Genomic DNA, 23,600 nt, shown 5'->3' with positions numbered 1-23,600 from the left:
TGCTGGGTCCAAATGCAAAAAGAAAGAGAGACAGAAAGAGAGAGAGAGAGAGGGGGGGGGGGGGGGGTGGACGGACGGACGGACGGACGGACGGACGGACGGACGGACGGACGGACGGACGGACGGACGGACGGACGGACAGACAGACAGACAGACAGACAGACAGACAGACAGACAGACAGACAGACAGACAGACAGACAGACAGACAGACAGACAGACAGACAGACAGACAGACAGACAGACAGACAGACAGTTAACCATGGTTGCCAAATTCTTTCAGCTCAGGTACTTTGAGACATCAGTTAGGAAAGTCTTAAGCACCAGAAACCAAGAACAGACAGTTCACAAGATACCGGTCAAGAAATGTTTACTCCTAAAATGACCAAATCAAATCTCTGATAAACATCTTCCATTTGTTACTCAGCAAATGGCAACTGTTAGTTATCATCTAGCAAATTAAATATCCATTTGTAACATCACATAGTGCCTTCTAAGATGATCAGGCTCATATCATTGCTCCTCAGGATATTAAAGATGACATATCTAACAGATAATCACCAAGCAAAACAATGAAATTGCTTAAAAACAATGTCTGTTTAAGTACACGAGAAGGACCATGGATTCAAGCCCAGATATCTGGTTATGTAGCCTCAGGCTGCCAAGGGGACTACATTCAATTAGTTTCCATATGATTGGAGTAGGAAGGGTATTGGGAACTCAAGTCAAACTGCCCCAACTATATAACTGAAATATATTGAGAGAACTGCTGATTCTCTGCAGAACTAGACTTTGCCACATTGAAGGATACGTAAACTATACAGATGAGTCTAGCTCTCAATTTCCCTCAAACAGTATTGACTCACTTTAAGCAGCAGAAGACCTGCTTTGTTCTCAAGGAAGACTAGCATTTGCTAAGGAGTCAGTTTATGGGGAGCCAAATAAAGAAAGATATAAAAACAAATGACTAGTGCCCAACACTTGAGGAACTGATGAACCTGAGAGACCATCAACACAGTGAATCTCTGAGAAGGGCAGTGGAGACAGTAGCAGCAACATTCTGGTCAATAGAAATCCTTCATCCTTCACAGAGGTATAAATCTACTCTTCCAGCCAGCCAGACAGGCCCAGCAGCACCAGAATCAATCTCAGACTCTACAGGCGATACCAGAGCCCCCTGTCGGCCCAGAATCAATCGCTAGCTAGGGCCGGACATCGATTTAGTCATCGCTTCCTGTCCTGTCTGGCCTCACACTTCAGCTGAGCCTAACAAGGCGAGAGGGAGAGTGGCGGAGAGGGACACTGGGCACCAGGCGAGGAGGAGGGTAGGGGGGCCTCAGGCCACAGGCAACAAGCATCCTCTCTACTACAGTCAGCCAGGATCTCAGTTTTTGTCCTGGGGGAGCAGAGGAGAGGAGAGAGAAGAGAGCGAGGTGGAGCGTCACTAGGGCACTCAGTGTCTAGACGGTATTCATGATCCATCTGTCTGGCACAGCCAGCCTAGCCACAGTCAGGGAGATGGCAAACTCGATTAGAGCTGAAACATTTCCTCTCTGCCTCCCTCTCTCCCTCCCTCTGTCTGTCTACCCCCCACCCCCTCTCTCTCTGCAGTCTCTGCACCCAACCTTTCTAATGCAACCTATCCTGTCATTTCTCTCTCTCCTCTACCCTCCTCTCTCTACCTCCTTTTTCTTTATCTCTATCCTCCTCCTCTATCTCTCTCCCTGCTCTACACTGTCTCTCCTCTACCCTCCTCTCTCTTCTCCTCCACCCTCCTCTCTCTCCCTCTACCCTCCTCTTTCTCTCTCTCCTCCACCCTCCTCTCTCTCCCTCTACCCTATTCTTTCTCTCTTCTCTCCTCTACCCTCCCATCTCTCTCCCTCTACCCTCCTTTCTCTCTCTCCTCTACCCTCCTCTTTCTCTCTCTCCTCTACCCTCTTCTCTCTCCCTCTACCCTCCTCTCTTTCTCTCCTCTACCCTCCTCTCCTCTACCCTCCTCCTCTCTCTCCCTCTACCCTCCTCTCTCTCTCCTCTACCCCCCTCCTCTCTCTCTCTCCCTCTACCCTCCTCTCTCTCTGTAGTCCCTTTCTCTCGTTTCATCTCTCTCTGTCACTCCCTCTCCTGCCCCTTGACCCCCCCCTCCCCCCCCCACACACACACTCTGCCTCCACAGCCAGGACAGAAATAAGGTGCTCCTGGACTGAAAATTACAATCATCGTACAGCTTGTGTTCTCATAATGGCAGTGGCAGACATGCTGATTACCATTCACTCCAGACAGCTAAATATTTTAAGTGCCCGGCGCTGGATGAGATCCATTGGAAATGAGTGCCCAAAATGGAAGCTCATTCAGAACAGCAGGACAGAAGGCAGGGGCAGAGAGAGATGGAGCGAGAGAAAGAGAGAGACAGAGAGAGAGAGAGAGAGAGAGAGAGAGAGAGAGACATACACAGGAATAACTGCAGAGTGGTGGTGTTGATGCAGAAAAGTTAGAGAGAGGAGGAGAAGGGCATGGATGGAATTCAAGGAGATGCATGAGGGGAGGGGGGGAGAGAGAGCTTGCCAGACAGACACAGACAGGCAGGGATGAAAGTGCTGCTGCTGTAAAAGTTTTTCCCTCTCTCCAAAGTTCTTGAAACAAAAAAGCTGCCGCACATCAAAGCTCCCTGGCAGACAGCCACCGCTGTCCGTCCGGCGTCCTTCACCCTCGCATTGATCCTGACAGAGGATGGACCAACAACACTCTTGCTCTCCACCCATTTACAATTTTTGCATTTTAAATTTAAAATGCACCCCTGGTGTTGAAATACATGGAAAAAAACAGAGAAAGAGAGAGGAACGAAAGAGAGAGAGAGAGAGAATGTAGATTGCTTAAATAAGGGATGTGTGCGTTGCAGCACTTACAGTTGAAGATGCCTGGCGGGGGGTGCTGGGTGACCACAGGGCAGTTCTCCTCATCACTGTTGTCCCCACAGTTATTCAGCTGGTTGCAGATCAGAGAACCCAGGGGCAAGCAGACGCCATTGGTGCAGTGGAATTTGCACTCTGAGTGAGGGAAAGAGGGATGGGGAACAATAAGACAATAACTATAATGTTCAATGTGTTTAAAAAGCATCTATTTCTGTCCACGTGAAATGTATAGGGTGGATTGATTTTTTCTTTAATACTTTGGTCCAATACAAATAGAACACACACACACACACACACACACACAAACGCACGCACGCACGCACGCACATACTACTGCACACAGGGTCCTGTGAGATGGTTTCTCAACCTGTGAGCAAAGCACAAAGCAGCAATATTCATGAATTCAAACAGGGGAGAATTAGGTCATGACAACAAATAGAGTTTCAAACAGGTCTTTGATGTTCAGTTCTAAACGGTAATGCTGTTACAGATATTCAGCAAAAACTGTTCTGACCTAAATATGAATTCTCTCCATTAACAAAATTTAATCGTACGACAGAAAACTGGGTCTATGATCATTTCCACGCCAAGTTCCGCATTTATCAATTTGGACGTGAGCGGACACTGCGAAGAAATCTCACGTCAAGTCTCAGCCGGTGTACGCAAGTTTGAGAATTGTCATGAGGCTGATTCTGACTGGCATCTAAGCGCAGCCACATACAGTATTCATCACTTCAAATATGTAGTCTATGGAAAAATATTATCTCGTCTATGTGTCATATAAGCCAATCCCTAACATAAAGCAGCCTTACTTTAAAATGAAAGCAAAATTAATCTTACACCAATCAATAAATGTACTGGTAACATAATTATACTAACAATCAAAATAAACAAATGAAAAGCAATGGGTAGGCTTCAGTCACTTATTTAAATAAGAGCTTTGACAGTCATATGGGTAATACCATGCTTTAAAGAAGACCTATGCACATCCTATCTCACCATTCAGCCGAGGTGAGAGGAGAGATCAAGTTAGGTAGGCTATTTACCTGACGCGCATCAGTTTCTATGGGCCTACTGGTTGAAATAATATATTTTACATTCACACAGGTATTAGCTATAATTTGAGATTTTGTTACTTTGTAATTTATTGTCACAAAAATACTTTTTTCTGTATGGAAGGTAAAATACAGTTTTATTATTATTATTCATACCAATCCTCAAATTGACAGCAATGTGCAATGGTTTTTGTATAGGCTACATAATTAAACAAGAAAGCTGCCCTGCTCACACGCTGATTGTGTGAATTTACATGTGTGAATCATCCCTTATGCCTCGTCTTGGCCGTATTTCGCACCTACATGCCGTAAACTACAGGGGCTAGGCCAGAATATGTAGGGGCATGATATTCAAATGACAACGGTTTTCATCCGCCACATTTATCAACACCCAATCATCCGTATGATCACACATGGACGCTATCGTACCATCATTTCTGCGATTGGATCTGCGCTCCACTGATAAACGAGGGCCCATATGAGGTAAAATAAATCATTTAAACACATAAAATGAACACAAAAACATTCTGGTGGCAATCCGGAATAATAACTTAAAAGATACTTTTATGAAGTAGGCCTACAGCTCTGAACTATGTGGATTTAGAAAGTAGATGGGCTCCTGAGTACAATAGCCTATACTTTTACTGAGACACCAAGCATCGTTTTTTATGTACCAAGTGATGGGAAACTGTGGTGAGCGCCCCCAGGTGGTGGTATATGTGTGAGGAACACACAAACAAACTAACGTACACGGGTCAATCTAATCGGGGCGGCTTTGGATCAGGAAGTAGAGCGAGTTGTCCAAAGATCCTAGTGTCGACAGTTCAAATCCCGGTTCCTTTTGTCCACATGTCAGTGTCCTTGGGCAAGACATTAAAACCCGAAATTGTTCCCAATGAACAGGTTGGCACCTTGCATGGCAGCTGCTGCCATGAATGTGTGTGTAAATGGGTGAATGAGAGGCCATTATAAAGCGCTTTGGATAAAAGCACTATATATTTTATTGGGTGGGGGACAATTAAACGGATAGTTCAGAATTTTGGACATAGAGTCTCATTACTACTAGGCCATTATGTTATTGATCTACAGAGACCTTTTTCGGGTGATTCCAAGCTGTCCTTCTCTGGACATACACATTATGCTAATGCTAGCACAAACCCATAGTAACCAGCCACCAGCCACTACCAAACTCAAAGCAAATAAAATACGATGACAGTCTTATCAGGGTTAATTTGAGTGTTTATACCATTCATCCTCGACCGAACTGTCTCCGGACTCTGAGCAAATTATGGACTACTTTTCATACGTATTATTATGAGACATTGCCATGACACGAGTCAAAATTCTCCGCTTTCTCCACTGTAAGCAGCACTCCGAATGTCCTCTGCTTTGATGGGTTGACAGTGTTGCTAGATTTTGAGGTTTTCCGCCCATGTGGGCTAGTTTTGATCACATTGGGCGGTTGGGAAATTGTCAATCCAATCTGGCAACATTGGGGTCATGTGAGTTAGCAGCGCAGATGGAGAGTTGACAGTAAAGCTAACGCTCGTTTTGTCAGCAGTTAGCTAGCTAGTAGCCTCAGATTTCAAAAGCGAATCAATCTAGCTAAATGGCATGTTAAAAGGTGGCCAGTAAAAGAAAAGTCGAAAGTCGATAATCAGCAATTGAAAGACGAATGGATTGAAAAATGTGTTCATCCTCCCTCCCTTTGAAATGCCACTTTGAAACAAAACATAGTTATATTGAAACAACCTTTCCTCAGAATTCAAAGCTATAAACCAACAACAAGAAGTTGTAATGGCCACCGTACTTCCACAGAGGACATAGACGTTTTCATATTTTATCCCACAGAAATACAGCTTTATGATAATAAATTACACTTCATCAAAGCAGCCAAACACGCACACTTTTTTTCTTTCTCACGCACACACACACACACACACACACACACACACACACACACACACAAAGACAGACATCTCTAAAGCTTTTCCTGTTGATCGTCCTCCCCATCCACTAAATTTGGAGCCGTCTACCAGGCAGCAACCTAATGACACTGCACATTTCCCCTCCTCGCCCCACAACAAGAACATCTTGTACTTCACTTGTCTAGACAGAGTGAGGGAAAAAAGAAGCAGAAATCTGATTCAAAGAACAAACCAGCATGACTATTCTTTGTAAAGCGCCCGCTCCCCTTCTTGTGAGTGGCAATTAGTGCAGCCTCAGTGGCTCATCTAGCCTTCCCTCTGGGTATCTGTCTCACCCTGGAGCTGCCAGGAGCACAGCAACAAAAGACGTTCTCCTCTAGTGTGGAAGAGAGTAGCGGGGCGAAAGGACAAAATGAGAGCAGAGGAGCGATGTGGACAGGAGGGATGAGGAGAAGATAGGAGGAGGACAGGAACCTAATTGTATGAAAGGAGGGCTTTAAAGATAATAAAGGTCATGTCAGATTTGCATTGACATATCTGTTGCATGACAGTATCACTTCTGACTCTTCTGCGTCTAATAATATGATAGTTCATGTGATCAAACTTCTCTAAGGGAGTTCTCTAAGATGTACTGTACTAAGTTGTTTTTAAGCCTTTCATAAAATTACAAGACGTCCTCAACAGCAGTAGAAACTTGGCACAGAATATTGTTTCCTATGATGCAACTGTCTGTCTGTGTGTGTGTGTGTGTGTGTGTATGTGCTGTAACAAACTGTTCCCTCTGTACTAGCCTGTGGCACTGTACTGAGACACATGGTTGGAGCTCTCTGTGAGTGAAAGGAAAAAAAGAAGAGAAGAGAAAAGAGAAGAGAAGAGAAAAGAGAAGAAAAGAGAAGAGGCACTGAAGGCTTTCTTCTTATCACAACTGTAACTCCCTACAATGTAAACCACTTATAGCACTGCATGCTGCTAATAGGACATTACTGACTGGTATTATAGCTATACAGTAGGTTGTTATAATTGTCAAAACAATAACGAGCATAATTTCTAATTTTGGTAAAGTGGGACCTCACGTCAACGATCACTCTACCTAGCTAATAAAATCACTTAACGGATGGAAATGTTGAGCTATCGGCAAAATTAACAAGTCGAGACAATGCACACTTTCCGCACAATGAAAAAATTCTTGATAGACACGCCTCTTTAACATTGCGTGGAAGTCCGGGTCAGTGCCAAAGGAGTGGCAGACTGGGGTGGTGGTCCCAATTTCCAAAAAAGGGGACCAGAGGGTGAGTGCCAATTATAGAGGCATCACATTACTCAGCCTCCCAGGGAAAGTGTACTCCAAGGTGCTGGAAAGGAGGGACCGGCCGATAGTCGAACCTCAGATCAAAGAGGAACAATGCGGATTTCGTCCTGGTCGTGGAACCACCGACCAGCTCTTCACTCTTGCAAGGATCTTGGAGGGGGCTTGGGAGTTTGCCCAACCTGTCTATATGTGTTTTGTGGACTTGGCGAAGGCTTATGACTGGGTCCCTCGAGAGGTCTTGTGGAGGGTTATGCGGGAGTATGGGGTGAAGGTTTCCCTACTTAGGGCCATCAGATCCCTGTACACCCAGAGCGAGAGCTGTGTCCGTGTCCTCGGCAGTAAGTCGTCTTCCTTTCCGGTGGGGGTTCGCCTCCGCCAGGGCTGCGCTTTGTCACCAATCCTGTTTGTGATTTTCATGGACAGGATATCGAGGTGTAGCCGTGGGGAGGTGGGTTTGCATTTCGGTGAACTGGGGATCACGTCGCTGCTATTTGCAGATGATGTGGTCCTGATGGCATCATCTGCCTGCGACCTCCAGCACTCTCTGGATAGGTTCGCAACCGAGTGTGAAGCGCTGGGATGAGAATCAGCACTTCTCAATCTGGTTCTCAGCAGGAAACCGGTGGTCTGTCCGCTCCGAGTAGGAAATGAGTCCTTACCCCAAGTGAAGGAGTTCAAGTATCTGGGGGTCTTGTTCACGAGTGAGGGAACCATGGAGAGGGAGTTTGGCCGGAGAATCGGAGCAGCTGGTGCGGTTCTGCAGTCACTTTACCGCACTGTTGTGACGAAAACAGAGCTGAGACAAAAGGCAAAGCTCTCGATCTACCGGTCTATCTTCGTCTCCACCCTCACCTATGGTCATGAAGGATGGGTCATGACCGAAAGAACGAGATCACGGATACAAGCGGACAAAATGAGTTTTCTCCGGAGGGTGGCTGGGGTCTCCCTGAGAGATCGGGTGAGAAGTTCAGTCATCCGGGAGAGACTCGGAGTAGAGCCGCTGCTCCTTTGCGTCGAAAGGAGCCAGTTGAGGTGGTTTGGGCATCTAGTGAGGATGCCTCCTGGGTGCCTCCCTAGGGAGGTGTTCCAGGCGTGTCCAGCTGGGAGGAGGCCGCGGGGTAGACCCAGGACTAGGTGGCAGGAATACATCTCCGTACTGGCCAGGGAGCGGCTAAAGATTCCCCAGGCAGAGCTGGTTGATGCTGCCAGGGAAAGGGATGTCTGGGGCCCCCTGCTGGAACTGCTGCCTCCGCGACCCGACCCAGGATAAGCGGATGAAAATGGATGGATGGAAAAATTCTGTTTTTGATTTATATACTGTACTTCTCTCCCACGCACCTGGCTACCAGCCAATCCAGGTGTGCAAGGGACTTGTTCATTGAAATGAACACTATTCCCTATCACTGACAGACCTCCCCAATGTCAGTCAGCTAAATTTGTGTATGTCGTTGAAAGGCAATTTCATTACACAAGGGAATCAATCCATACATATCAAAGCCTAGATGCGTTATTGCGAAATTACTTTCAGGCCGCAAAGGTCCTACTGTAGAGGATGTATGTGTTGTTTATGGCGAGATAGAGGCTAGCCAGACACTCTCCAAATACTACTACCTCTGGGCTATTGACCACTCTGGGTGATAACTCTGAAATGCTAACTCAGTTTCATATGTTGCTGACAAGCATTGATAATCAATCAACCATTCGAATCTGAACTGATGATGGACCTAGAATTAATCTAATTAAACTCCTGATCATGCCTATGCTATTATGTTTATGAAGTCTTCAATTAGAAACCAGATACTGAATAAAATATATATCAATCTCCATGCAGCAATGGCCAAGTCGGCACTGTTTTGGTAACAGTGGAATAACTTTTTCAGAAAGGTTTGTCCAAGAGCCTACTTACATGAGTCCTCTTGAATGTTTTTTAACACCTCATTAAGTAAAATTTTCATTTGAGTTGAGCTCTTTAGAATACCAGAAGGTTAATTTTAACAGTGGTCAAGGTGCCCAACGCAAACTTTCTCAGGAATGTTTTATTTTATTTATTTATTTTCCCGCACCCCCTGTGGGAAATATTTCCTCCATTCCTGCTCATCCTCCATGATGGCAAGAAAATGGCAGGCGATACACCATTTATCTAAACAGAGATACAGTATATTTAGGCTTGCTGATTTCATACACCCACTGATATAACACAGTTGAAATCACTCTAATAAGATATGCTATTCCTCGTTTCACTTGTGGACGGGTTGCTGCTGTTGCTTCACTGATATTTATACCCTGTCAAGTGCATGTGCCACCTCCCACCTGTGATCATTAAGGGACTTGTCAATGTTCCAACTGCATATGTAAATCGTGTAGGGAATTTCCAAGCAGATATGTAAATAATGTGGAGTAATGCCTCTCCTGGTAAGCTAGGCCACTCCAATGGGCACTTCCTCCCGACACTCCCATGAACACCTCCCATCCACTGTACTTTTTGCACTCGTCTTTGCCTATAGTGTCAGTGGTATAGCACTGTGTGTGCGGCCTCCATCTCCCTCTCGCCCTCTTCCTGCTCTCCGTCTGTGTCTCTCTACATCTCCCTCTCCCCTTGGTCCCTCCGTCTCTCTCTCTATTTCTGTGCCCTGGCTGCCAACCTTGATGAAGGGAGCTGTGCTTTTGAAGAGAGTAGTAATACATTTGCTGCAGATGCATTTGTGAGGCATGAAGGATTGGGGCATTTTTCTTGGCTGCTGTCCCCTTGCCTGCTTAACCAGGATAATTAAGCATGTCTAAGTTCTGCTGAGGTGGCAGAATTCTCGCTCTCACACACACACACACACACACACACACACACACACATACAGCAATAGGGAGAGAGAGAGAGAGAGAGAGTGGAGAACAGGCAGAAGGTGGAGTAAAAGTTAGATGGACAGAGAGTGAGGAGAGGAAGAGAGAGAGACCTTCAGGCTGTCTCCTTGCTGAGCACTGCTGTCCAGACAAGACGTCACTGTGTGTGTGACTGTGCACGCATGCGTGGCTATGATTAAAAAAAACACCAACTTCTTGTATCTGGTCAGACCTTTTCAAAAACAATAAACCAAATTTAGCTAGCCAGATGCTTTGGCCTGGAGAGTCTTAACGTTACAATGTTATGGACAGTAATGCACTATGATGACTTCTGTTTGCAAGTCCATAATTATACTCTTATGTCGGATCTTATTTCCTTTCAAACAGGGAACATTTCAAAAGGGGGGCAGCCTTCAGAGAGAGCTTTTCAAGAGCTAGGAGATCCATTGTCAAAGTAAGTGAGTAAATGTCACTGAATTAGACCAGTGCCAGTCCATTATTAAGTGTCTTAGAGTAGGGGTGCTGATCCAGTAAGTCAAGTCATGTTTTTAAGCATCTTACAGCAGTAACACACACACACACACACACACACACACACACACACACACACACACACACACAATGAGCAACAACACAGAGAACCACACAATACACACAAATGCAGGCACGGTCACCGAAGAAATGTATCCTTTTTCCCATCCGAGCTGTCCTCCTCCAAGGGCAGCGAGGAGCAGTGGGCAGCCTCATCAGCGGCGCCCGGGGACCAAGTCTCAAGCACTCATGTCCGTGTCCTGGTCAGGGACAGGACAGTAGAGCGATCTGAACAACGATCAGCTCACACCCGTTTGTTACTTCTTAAGTATGGGCCCTGATAATCTTCGCTTTCCGCTCCATCCTGTGTTTCATTCAGATGTTCGCCTCTCATGCTGGGTTGAGAGCCTCTACATCTGTGTGTGGGACATGGAAGAACACAGTAATGTCTACTTTTATATGAATAGCCTTAGCTATGATGTTACAGTAAAGAAAGCAATTATGTATAGCCTTGTGTTTCACACATACACCACTGTTTAACATCTGTTTACACAGCAGTGTGTCCAAAATATTTTCAAAAAGCATCAAATGACATGCTTTTCCTTTGAGAACTGTCCCAAACTTCAGGCTATTATAATGGCCATGATTACTGGAATGAGGCATTCTGTGCAAGGTAATATAGTTTTTGTTTGATTGGTTGAAGGTTGATCCAATCGCCTGCTAATGATTTTGACACCTACTGGCAACACCAGCACTAGTTTTTATATATAATTCCATTATAAGTGTTTAAAAAAACAAAAACAATTATCAGCTGCTTTTCACAAGTTGGTGGCTTTCTGCTAATGTGAACATACTGACAAGCTACCCTATCTTCATGGGATCACTTTTGTGATGACAAAACCACATAGGTGCTAGGTGGTGGTTTATGAATCATCATACTCCAATATTCAACTAATCAACATTGGGAGTTCTGTGACGAAAACAGCTCTCTTTAAATATTTGTATGCAAGAGGGCCAATTACGACTATATGGTACATCCCCTGGCCACCCTCTCAACATGCGTTTGACTGTGTCTGCCCATGTGTTTCTGTTTGACTGTGTTTGACTGTGTCTGCCTGTGTGTGACTCTCATTGCCTATCTGCCTGTGTGTCTGACTGGCTAATGCAGCAGTGATCATCGCAGCCCTACCTATTTAGGTCAATGTAAACTAGTGGCTGTCTGGGTGGGTAAGAGGTCACCAGTAAATAGGCTGCAGGAAATAATCCCATCTGAGGACAGGAAGAGGAGGAGAGTAGAGTAGAGGAGAGAAGGAGATGTAGGGAGATGAGAGAAGAGGAGGAGATATGATAAGAGGAGATGAGGGCAGCCCATGAGGCACAAACAAGGCGAGTCATATCATCCAGATAAAAAAGAAAAAAGGTTCTCTATGCTTCACAACTGCCATTAACATACACACAGACTGTGGTAAATGGCTGTCCCTGCCCTCAGTGGCAGCTCTTGGATGTCCTGAGTCACAGAGGCCTCCAAAAAACCTGTCCCCATCATCATGGGCCCCTAATCTGGGCACCTGGATCCCTAATCCCCCAGACCCCCTGCTACGGAGCCATGACATAAACATGTTTTCTCCTGGACTCCTGGTCCTTGTGACTTCATAGCTGTAATCCGCCAGCCACTGGCAGCAACTGACATTCAACTATCAATTACCCTAACCACAACCTAACCAGTAGTGGGGGCCAGGAAACTGCTTCTAATGTGTGGGTACATGTTATGTGTGAAAAATGTTCTTGTATATCCCTGTATAGCTGTACTATTCTTGTTATATCTAGGTTCTCCATTGTCATGTGATTTGTATAATTGATTGTAGGGCTGTACCCGACTCTGAACCCCTTGCCTTATAGATCAGATCCTGTCCCAACCCCAACCCTTATTCTAACCCCAACCCACACTAAGGATTGGAAGAAGGACACCAAAACCAACCTGTCGATCTCCAGTAGAGTAGTGGTGAGAGCATTGGACTCCCACCCGGGAGACCCGGTGGGGATGACTTTATGGGACTATACCGCAAACATTCATACTTTCACTCTAATCTTTTTATCCCTTACCTTTGTCCAGAAACAGAAGTTGAACCAATTGCAGCAAAATAGCTAACGTTACAGGAATCATCAGTGTAACTGCTTTAGTCACTGACCGCTACCATTAATGTTATGGAAGCTTCTGCTAGTTGTTGTGAGCTCATGAGCTAACTGGCTATCCCGCTCTTATTGTGCTGGATTAGCATTGGAAGCATTGGAACTGATGTGTCCAGGCGACAAGACCTATCTTCATTTATCAGACAATATTTCATGTAATTTCAATTCACAGCTATTTCAGTGGCACGACTAGCTTCCGTCCTACCAGTCCTGAACAGAAACAAGCCAGCCACGCACATAAGCCAGGCTGGACCTTGCCTGGTTCTCATATGCCTAGGCTGAGTGGAGACGACGGGAGCCGGGACAGCTGTCAAACATTAAACGCAAACTCACAGGCAGCACAATAAAAAACAAAGAATTTTTTTCTTGCTGAACATTCATCCTCTAGCCCACATTGTCCATCTCCTTCAGATGCCCCGTTGTTTTTATGCAGTGTTTCCCATAGCCAATGGTTGGGTGATTTGATGATAGTCTTCTCAACTGTGCATTTCAAAGCGCGCGTGAATAGGCTCTGCGTTGGGTAGCAGTCAACAAGGAAATGTTTTGGCGGTCACTAAAGCATTTTCACAGATGTTAGAGCTCTGTCTATGAGAAAATTATTCTTTCCAGCGGAACCCATAGCACCTTATGCCCTGATGAAGATCAGCTGCGTGGTCAAAACATTTTGCCACATTCCACAATAAAGGCTTTTAATACTACTCAGTATACTTTTTGCGTGCCTAGGGCCTTACCCATTATGTTGGAACAAAAAGTAAGTCGAAAATGAGGCCCTATGTCCAAAATTCCAAACTATCCCTTTAACAAATCATGTACGGAGCCAGGGTAACTTTGCATTAGCCAACGAGTTAATTAATCAACGAGTCTCCTAAAACAAAGGAATTGAGAATTATCCTTACCTAAGGAACTTTTCCAGGACAATCACCTCTCTAACCAAGACAGCTGACACACCGAAGTCCAAAGGACAAAGAACAAAAGTGTCAAAGCTGACCTTAGTATTAGGAGTGTTTTTGCAAAGCAATCCTGGGATACACAAGTGGTGCAGAGATTTTCAGAGCACTGTCCATTTATATCTCAGGTGGAAATGGATGCTGATTGGTTTCCTTTAGCTTCTGCCTTGAGAAAGTGGGGGGGGGGGGGGGGGATTCTGGATGTTGGAGGTATGACCCTAAAGGCGTATTACGGAGGTGGGGTTGTGACCAAGGTGGTACTGTAGCTCTGGACAATGGAAAGACAGCATTAGCCGCGTTTCCCGAAACCTTCTTAGCGCTAAGAAGCTCTTTGAGTCCTCTTAAGGCTGCCGAAACAAGCAAACGGGAACCTTAAGAAGACTCAAAGAGGTTCTTAGCGTTAAGAAGGTTTCGGGAAACCCGGCCATTGACTTTTTCAGAGACAAGTGAGGGACATGTGTATCATTATGTTGCAATGGGGGGCAATGCGTGGCTGTTTCACCCATATTCTCATCAAGAGATGCAAAACGACTCCAATGCACTTTTCTTACTGATGTTAACAACCTTAACTAGAGTGCCACACACACTGTTGAGTTCAGGAAAAGACTGTGGGAGAGATGGGGAGGACGACATGGTGAACAGGGAGGAGGGCTGGTGGAGGAGGGGAGAGGGGGAAAGAGGGAAATGGAGAATGCAGCATTCTCGATCCTGGTCTCTGTCTATCTCACTGTCAAATTCTGGCTTAAAAAAAAAGAAGAATGTATGTCGGAAGCATATGGTTTAAGGTAGAATTAAAGAAGAAAAAGAAACTAGAACACTAATTTATAAAACATCAGCAACCAGTTACGATAAGAAAACCTTTGCTAAATTATTAGAACATCAATGCATAGGATCAAATCATAACTACAAATACTTATTTTAATAAATTAACTAGTGGTCTATAATGAGGGCATATTACTTTGACAGGCTCCCTCTCCCTCTGAAATATAAACAGAGGCAGGCAGGGCTGTGGTTTAGTATGCAGTCCCTCCTCTGCCTCCCTGCCCACAGTGCATTCCATTCCAGGCAGGGGAGCAGACAGCCTGGGAGAAAAGAGGAGAAAGAGGCAGGAGAGGGAGTAGGAGGGGGCAGTGGATAGAGGGAGCAGAGATCGGAAAGAGAGATGGAGAGAGAGATCGAAAATGAGAGAGAGAGAGAGAGAGAGAGAGAGGGGGAGAGAGAGAGAGAGAGAGAGAGAGAGAGAGAGAGAGGACAGAGAGGGAGGGAGATAGCAGGTCTTATGGGTGCGGGTAAAAAGACAGAGAGAAAGGTAAGATCATATGAGGAAAGAGTCAGAGAGTGTGTGCGATAGGAGCTTGTGTGCGTTACCTGACATGAACCCTGTGCTGTAAACAAACCCTCATGTCACTGCTATCGACCCCTGTGTGTATGTGTGTGTGTGTGTGTGTGTGTGTGTTTGTTTGTTTGTTTGTGTACTGCGGCTGAATAATTTTCCTGCTCAATCCTCCAGGGCTGAAGAGCTCATTGACCAGGACTGACCCAGAGCTAGTCCCTTTCGGGACTGTTAGGTAAGGCCTAGTTACCGCTCTCCATATCTACAGCCCCTTGTCCCTCCATAGAGAAGGTGCCCTAAAAAGGATCTTCTGCTCTTTAACAAGTGGCACTTCTCAACAAAGTGTTGGAGAGAAATTATACTCACTCACTCCGGAGGGTTTCAACAAAACTGGCAGTGGGTTTAGAATGCTTGGAATTGGTAATAAACATGTTTAATATATCTTATTTGACCTCTGGAAAACTGCCTTGTGAAAAATGGCAGTCATTATGTGGAGCTTATAAAAATGATGGGGGCGCACCACCAATAACAAATGCAGAAGAAGACAGACCATTTTTCGCAAGGCAGTTTTCCAGAGGTCGAATAAGATATATTTAACATGTTTATTAGCAATTCCGAGCATTCTAAACCCACCCTTCAGTTACAGTATGTATAAACCCTCCTGAGTGAGTGAGTATAATTTCTCTGTGACACTGTTGAGAAGCCCCACTTGTTAGAAGAGCAGAAGATCCTTTTTAGGACAGGTTTTTTTATTCTAGCGGTTCTGAAAGGGGCTAACCCAGAGCCACTCACTCACACACACAAACACACAAAGTATGGATACTACACACACAAACATGCACGGTATGGATACTACACACACAGTACGGATACTACAGAGCTGCCAGACAAGGGCCAGGCAGATCACTCCTCCACTCAATGAAATCCTCAACAACTAAACTCCCCGTGTATAGCAGTCTGAGGAAAAGATCCTCAAACTGTAGATATTAGTTATCTGCATATTGTAACTGTCACTGTAGTAGTTCTACTTGAAGATATTGTTGAAAATAGCAGTGGTGAAATACTACATTACAATAGAACAAATAAACATCAAAAAATGACTTCACGATTCTTTGATATCCCACTCTACTGTGAACGCATCACGCACAGAGTAGAACGGAGTAGGAACACGCCTCCGTCTGATTTGACCCACCTGTAAAAGCATTTGTGGCTGGTAGGTCAGCCTCCTGCATACTGCTCCTCCAGCTCTGCCTGCCGACGCTAACCAGTCAGGGGGGGCAGAGAGGGCTGCTGGGGGGCGGCCACTAAGCTCACTTCCATCCTCCTCCTCCAGGGGCCATGTGACTGTCTCTGTCTATCCCTCAGAGGGCCCTGCACTGGGCTGAGAGACTCACGCCGGGCTGCTGGTGTTGTAGTCTGGAGACAGATGATGGGGGGGAGACCAGGTCTGGCGGGCGGGATGAGGTGGAGGGAAGACCGGGAGGAGGCGGTCGAGGTGGGGACGACGGGGCTGACACCCCTGGAAGGTCACTGGGCCGCGGAGGTGAGGGTGAGGGGTTCAGGCGTGAGGGAACGTTCTGACTGTCCTCCCAGCCACAAACATCCAGCCATGGTCCAGCTCGCAGGGACCCAGTGAGGGGGGTCGTCTTTCTGTCCGTCTGTCAGGGTGTGCGTGTGAGTGTGTGAGGCCTGTGTTCTTGCGTGCGGGTCTGTCCGTCCGTCCGTCGGCGGCAGGTGAGCGTCCGTCTCTTTTCCCTCACAGAGAAGCTCTCTTCAGTGTCGCTCTAATCGTCATGCTGCTGCATCTTCATCCTCTCTCCTCAAAACCTGTTGATCTCTCTCTTCTTTGGCCCTGTCCCAGTCCCGTCCTTACGCTAGCACAGCAGCTAAAACACAGAGAGAGAGAGAGAGAGAGAGAGAGAGAGAGAGAGAGAGAATCATGTGAATAAATAACATAAAAACACCACCATCATCATCCTCATTGTATGTGTGTGTGTGTGTGTGTGTGTGTGTGTGTGTGTGTGTGTGTGCCTGGCTGTCCAATGGGGTGAGTGGGGGGCTGGAACTAAAGGGAACTTTCAGAGGCCGAATAATGTGAGTGAGCCTTTTTAACTGTTGCATACAACAACATGACAGGTTGGTACTTTGAAGTCAGTTAAACAGGGCTGAAGATGGTGAGTACACTGAAACAAGAACAACGTACTTTGCATTTCAAAAGCAGCAGCAAAAACACCCCACCAGTTGCATGAAGGACGACAACAGGGTTTCTAACAAACAGTAAAAACAACACGGAAGACATTCTTCTGCAAGAACGCAAAGCAAAAAATCCTTGTCTGCAGTTCAAAATAAAACCACTGATTCCATTTGCTTGTCGATTACCTCTGGCCTTAAGACAGCAGAAACAATGTATGGGGCTCTTGAGGACCATCTGTCTGATTGTAATTGATTGTGTTGTTCTGAACAGCAGTTACCAGAGCTTAGACATGAGGCTGTGTGATACACTGGAACCAACGGGCGGCTCTTAATCTCAGCAAAGCTGTGTCAGGGGCAGTACAGTGTGCTTCATAGATTTCACTGCAGCAGAGGCTCCCCATGGTGCAGCAGAGCTAACTCTTTAGTATGCAAGTGTGTCTTGAACTAGACTACATAGGCTAGGCTACAGCCACTGGGTATCAAGGAGGCCAACACATCTGTAATCTATACTAGAGTGTGTTTAGTAGGGCTGCAATAGGAATGGTAATACTTTTTTTGTGTGCGTGTGTATGGGTGTGTGTGTGTGGCCTTATCTGCCTGCCTACTAGGACAGCTGTTACCCAGTACTGAGTCAGTCTCTGGTCAGTCTCGGAGTGGCCAGGTCGTGCTGTGTGTGGAGCCTGGCCCCTGACCCTGGGTGAACTGTGTGGCGCAGCTCAGCTTGCGCTCCACACTGAAAACACACAGTACTTCAAAACACTCACACTTATTTGCAGCTTGCAGCGCCCTGAGCTGAAAATGTCACCAATCGCTTTTCCCTGAACACGAGGAGCTGGGTCCAAGTCAAACACATACGGGGCGGGCAGAGAGGCCGTTTGAGGTCACCACCACCACCATCATCATCATCACTACACCACCACCGCCGCTGCTGACTAGACCCTAACTATGACCGCATCTACTCATCTCTACAACAGTGTCTCTTCATTTTGTACTTAAGTGCATGTCAGATACAGAATCCTGGAGCCATTAAGCTGACAATCCACAACAACCAAACTAAACAACAATAACATCAACCAAACTAAACCCTTGAGAGATGCAGTACGTTGGCCTTCGAGCTGAAAGTGGGAAAATAAGAGGAGGGCAGCATCCTGAGGTGCAGCTGGTCAGAGGGAGGGAGGACAGATATTACAGCAGTCACGCTGCAAAAATCCATCTTGTCCTCCTCCTCTCCCTAGAAAAAAATCAGGTGCCACATCAGAGCGAAATAGACTAGCCACAATCCCCAGAGAGGCCTGCGTGTCTGGGAGAAAATGAATCCTTCAGACCAAACACACACACATACGCACGCACGCACGCACACACAGAATGAGAAGAGCAGCCAGGTGTTGTAAACACGCTGTCTGGGCCATGACGAGCCAGACAGCCATCAAGCGCACATTAGACCCCTTTGCCAACATCATTCACAGGAGAATGTCCATTACACATTCAAAACAACTGCATTTTTCCCGTTCGGCTGATTTCATAATTCAACAGTAATGTTCAGAGAGAGCTTCTCTGGTATTACTGTATGTTAACTAACTAAGGCTTGCAGCACCAAATGGTAGGAGTTCTGGTAGCAGACTAAAATAGCTGGGTACAGACTTGTTGTAGGATGCCCAGACACAAGCCCTCAACTCCTCCACTCACCCTGCTGTAGCTCCCCAGACATGACACCACCTCCAGGCTGTTCTGCCTGGAGAGACTCCAAGGAATTCCACACACTTAGCTACTAACATCTGATGATAAATGGAGAAGGAATGAACAGAGCAACACTTCAGTCAGGCTACTATAGGCTATGGCATTTGACAATGCTAGTCCTCAAGTGAACTTTGTGTCATAGCCTTCCAACACTAGACCCAGGTGTGGAGTAGTGTGGACTCAAAGGTGCTACCGGTAAATGTACAGTACATGAAGTTTTTGCAGTTTCTTCATTGTCGGGACTTTAGATCGACCCCTCTTCTTTTGTTTGTTTGTTTGTTTGTTTGTTCATTCGTCCATCACACTGGTTTTAAGAAGCTATATTTATTATGGGGTGTTGTGGTGAAATTAGCAATGATTAGCCAATAGGCTAACGCCACCTGTGTCAAACCCAGTTGCTCATAAACAACAACGATGAAGAACTATGAGCAGGTGCTTGATTTAACTTTCTAAATAGTTTTAGGTTAGTGACATTAGGGTACCAATAATTGAGGCAAATATTGATGTCAATATAGCTACTGAAGGCCTAGAGGTGGTATTTGTTTTCTGTAACTTATGTTTTCGTCCACCATTGTTTTCAAAAATGTTCTGTGTCAGGTTCGCAAAGCATTGTGGGATTTTTTCTTGTGCGCTACTGTTGAAGTTTGCATCAATCAGCAGAATAAATCTGCAAATGACTCCTAAATGTTTACTCTAGCTCCCACTGCTTCATTTACACAAAGGGATAATACTTCATTGACACGGGACTTCATTACAGTGCACTTGTTTGTTAATATACAAACTAAATTTTAGGCTACAGTACATGTAGCACAATTAACAGAAACTGACGTTATCCAACAACACAAATAAGTGCACGGCATCATCATAAGTCAATCCCCACCTGATCCTGTAGCCCAGGTTTTTAATTAGCTTTAGCCCCTATATCTCCATGTTCCTCATGAAGAACAGTCCCTAAGGCGGTGGCGTAGCCTACCTCTGACAGTGATTAATGAGCTAACAACTTCCCTTTCATTCTATAACAAAGACCAGCTAGCCAGGGGGGAAACATCAAATAAACCACAAGACAGAGGGCAGGTCTCATCCTCCCTCCGCTGATGCTACAGAGCAGTAACCTACATAAACTGAACAAACAGGACAAACTCCCCTGTAAGAGGTAAGCCAAGATAACAGAGAAATAAGCTCCAGCAGAATCTGTGGTAGAGAGATAGGATAGACCTTATTATTCTGAAAGCTGCGTGTGTGTGTGTGTGAGAGAGAGAGAGAGAGAGAGAGAGAGAGAGAGAGTGAGTGAGTGAGTGAGTGAGTGAGTGAGTGAGTGAGTGAGTGAGTGAGTGAGTGAGTGAGTGAGTGAGTGAGTGAGTGAGTGGGTGAGTGAGTGAGTGTGAGTGAGGGAGTGAGTGAGAGAGAGAGAGAGAGAGAGAGAGAGAGAGAGAGAGAGGGAGGGAGGGAGGGAGGGAGGGAGGGAGAGAGAGACGGAGTCTGACTACTGAACGTGTCCTATGCTGGAAAGCCAAGTTAGATAGTATCGTAATGCAGAGATGCTCAGGTCTGTCTCTATGCCTTCCAGGCTTGTAGGAGTGAAACTCATTTCGCACAGCAGTGCATCCTGCCCTGCTCCCTCCCAACACGCACGCCGTGCTCACCACCAGATCCTGGTCAGGACTGAATGGGACAGAGCCATGAGAGAGGGAGGGGGGTTGGTGGTGCAGTACAGTGCTGCCAACTCTCACACATTCACCGTGAGTGCGCGTAACTCTGATCACATACTCAAGCTCACTGGCGTTTTGTCCCATACATCAAAGTAAGTCTGGATCACCCATAAAAAAACCACACAAAATTACATGATTTTGTTTTTGGTTTAACTGACATACAATTTCCTTCATTATATTGTAGGATGTAGGATAGGATGTAGGATAGGATGTAGGATACATTCTCTTGCAATGTTAAGTCTATGGAAAAGCCAGGCTATGTCAGGAGCAGTTGGCAAAAAAATATTTAGGTATTAGCCAATCAGATGAGGCTACATTTACTAAAGTGTGAACTAACCGATAAATAAACTAGACTAAATGTCTAAAAAAGGGATAGGGTAAGCCAGCAGAGTCTGGCATCTCCCCAGTCACATCTGCCAGAAGGCAGCTTCTTTCCAATCAAATCTTATCATAAGAGTCCCGCCTACATGTTCTTCAGTCATCGGTATCATATCCAACATTAGCTACTTAGCAGCAACAGCAAGTTAGCAGCAACTATGGAAAAACTATTTTGCAAAATAACCTTTTGAGCAGTGCTGCAGAAGGGAGAACTGGAGATTCCAGCAGCTTTTTATAAAAAATAATGCTAGCTGGTAGGCTTGTATTTAAAGGTGGGATAGGTAGTTTGCTTTTGGCTTTATTTGGTAAAATTGGCATAATATCTTTCAGCTATCAGTAACAGAAGTGCTCTGAGAATAAACTTGGATCTCCGTGTTTACCGCTGCCTTTTGGATTCAAAGAATGCACCGCGCCCAAATGTATTGACCAATCAGGGTCTCTATCTCGCCACACCTACCAGTCAGGTTTGGAGGGAGGGACTACATCATGATTGACAGGAGGGAGGGGCGGGTTCTTTTGAAAAAGATGACCAATCGGAGGCCTTGTTGACATCAAACTACTGACCCCACCTTTAACAAATTACTTATAAAAACGGAAAAAGAATGGGTGCGTCAATTGCTGAGGAATTGTGTCAATCTCGCTGCACCCGGCCGCCCCAGCATTGCACCTGCGCTAATGTAATGTTCATGACTGTGAGTGACTTGACTGAAATAGTAGTCTACAGACCACAGAGGCTGCACGTTGCTTGCGCGCCATGGTTGACACATTGCTGTTTTTGCCGGAGAAACCGTCTTTTGTGGTACATTGTGGCCATGAATTTATCTGTCATGTATCATGCATGTTTGTTGTCATTTTCGCTGTAAGATGATTGACGTGCAATACACAACCACAAAACCACAAACGTCATGAGAATGCCCCAAAACAAAATAGTTAGAATTTGATTTTTGATTAAGATGCAGTAAAACACTAAAAACCACAAGCTAGCGTATTCTTTTCACTCCACGGATGCAATAAGCTCTCAACTGATTGAATTGACAGAGCGCTCGCTGCAAACTCTGACTTTTATATTGTCCAACCAGACAATCAGAACCTCCCCATTCTGTCCCATCATCCTCAGAAATGTTGCCACTGCTTTTTACCTGTCTGTCCATCTGTCTGTCCATCTGTCTACCTACCTGTCTGTCTATCTGTCTGTCTGTCTGTCTGGGCATGGTGATTGATTAGTCTGGGCTAAATGAGTAAACGGAGCAGTGCAGCACTCTACCTCCAGAGATGATTTAACGAGCCACAAGGAGGCAGAGAGGGATGTAGGAAGGTCGCCCCCACCTGCTGGCATCACATTTCCACACCGTCGACAGAGAGTGCCATCCCAGCCAGAGGCAGACAGCACGCACACAGCCAGCCAGCCGGAGAAGGGGGGGGGCTATGGTTGTGTGTGAGAGAGAGTGTCATGGGGGGGCACAGGGATGAGGCCGGGAGGGAATTTATTGCAATCATTACACTTGATGGACTCAGTGAAGCTACACTTCGGAGGCAGCAGGCGGGTATTGTTTCGTGCTTTCGTTACAGTTTATGAGGAGAGGGAGGTGGGGTGAGGAGCTGGGTAAACTATTTCTCCCTCTCTCTGTCTAGCCCTTGAGAAAGAGGGCTCCTCCTAGAATTATGATCATCCCTTTGTTTTCGTTCCCCCTGCTTCTCCTCTCTCCATCACCGAGCCAGACAGATCACGTCTCACGCAGAACGGAGCAGAGCGTGCTGCTGTCTACACCTATCGCTCTGTTTGCTTGCTTACCCGTCTGTCCACCTGCCTCTCTGTCTGTCCGTTTGTTTTCAGAGATACCCAGGCTGTTATACAGGGTGCTCTGATGACAGGCCTCAGATTTAAAATGCAGGCCTGCTTCCCCCTCACGTCGCACCAGGTGCTATCCCTAGAACACAGGTTCCACCAGGTGCTATCCCTAGAACACAGGTTCCACCAGGCGAGAAAATCCCTCAGCAGAAGTGAGGAGAGGAGCCCTCACTTCATGTCAGTGAATTGTGTCATTGAGTTCTGTCAGGGGTTGGGACCATTCTGTGTCGCTGCCCTGGCTCTGACCCCCAATGTATGTGTGTGTGCGCGTGTTTGTGTGTGTGCGCAGTGGGGAATAGATATAGGCTGCTTTAGAAGAACCGACAGGTCTGATCCTAAATCCACCAAAATGCTGTGTGCAGACAAACACACACACACACACACACACACACACACACACACACACACACACACACACACACACACACACACACACACACACACACACACACACACACACACACACACATAATAATCTGTCAAGGACAGACTCATCTTTCACTCGTGTAACCCACTAGGCATAACGTGGTGACAAGAGAGGACAGGAGCTCTACAGTATGTCCACTTCTCCACGGACAGTGGGTCCAAGTACAAACTCAACCCTTAAAACTTTACAGTGCATCATATTTACAGAGAAACAGGAACTAGGAACAAAAAAGTATTTGTTTCGTCTATAAAGGCACCTTTGAAACACTGCAA

General features: G+C 45.9%; 1 protein-coding gene across 3 annotated transcripts in view; it reads right to left on the bottom strand.

Annotated features, from left to right (window-relative positions):
• LOC311314024 (low-density lipoprotein receptor class A domain-containing protein 4-like) overlaps positions 1–16,355 on the bottom strand; it is a gene marked incomplete at its 5' end in the record, with an annotated part of 64,553 nt that extends 48,198 nt beyond the window's left edge. For 2 of the 3 annotated variants that reach the window (XM_084444302.1, XM_084444303.1), the window contains 2 exons: positions 2,902–3,042; positions 16,228–16,355. In XM_084444302.1, coding sequence (XP_084300428.1) covers positions 2,902–3,042; positions 16,228–16,267 — 181 coding nt within the window. The remainder of the gene's footprint in view (positions 1–2,901; positions 3,043–16,227) is intronic. The other variant, XM_084444305.1, reaches the window with a different exon arrangement.
• Between the last annotated feature and the right edge of the window lie 7,245 nt (positions 16,356–23,600).

Source organism: Borostomias antarcticus (genome assembly GCF_949987555.1).
Source record: "Borostomias antarcticus genome assembly, chromosome: 10".
NCBI lineage: Eukaryota > Metazoa > Chordata > Actinopteri > Stomiiformes > Stomiidae > Borostomias > Borostomias antarcticus.
This window is presented reverse-complemented; position numbering and strand designations above follow the sequence as displayed.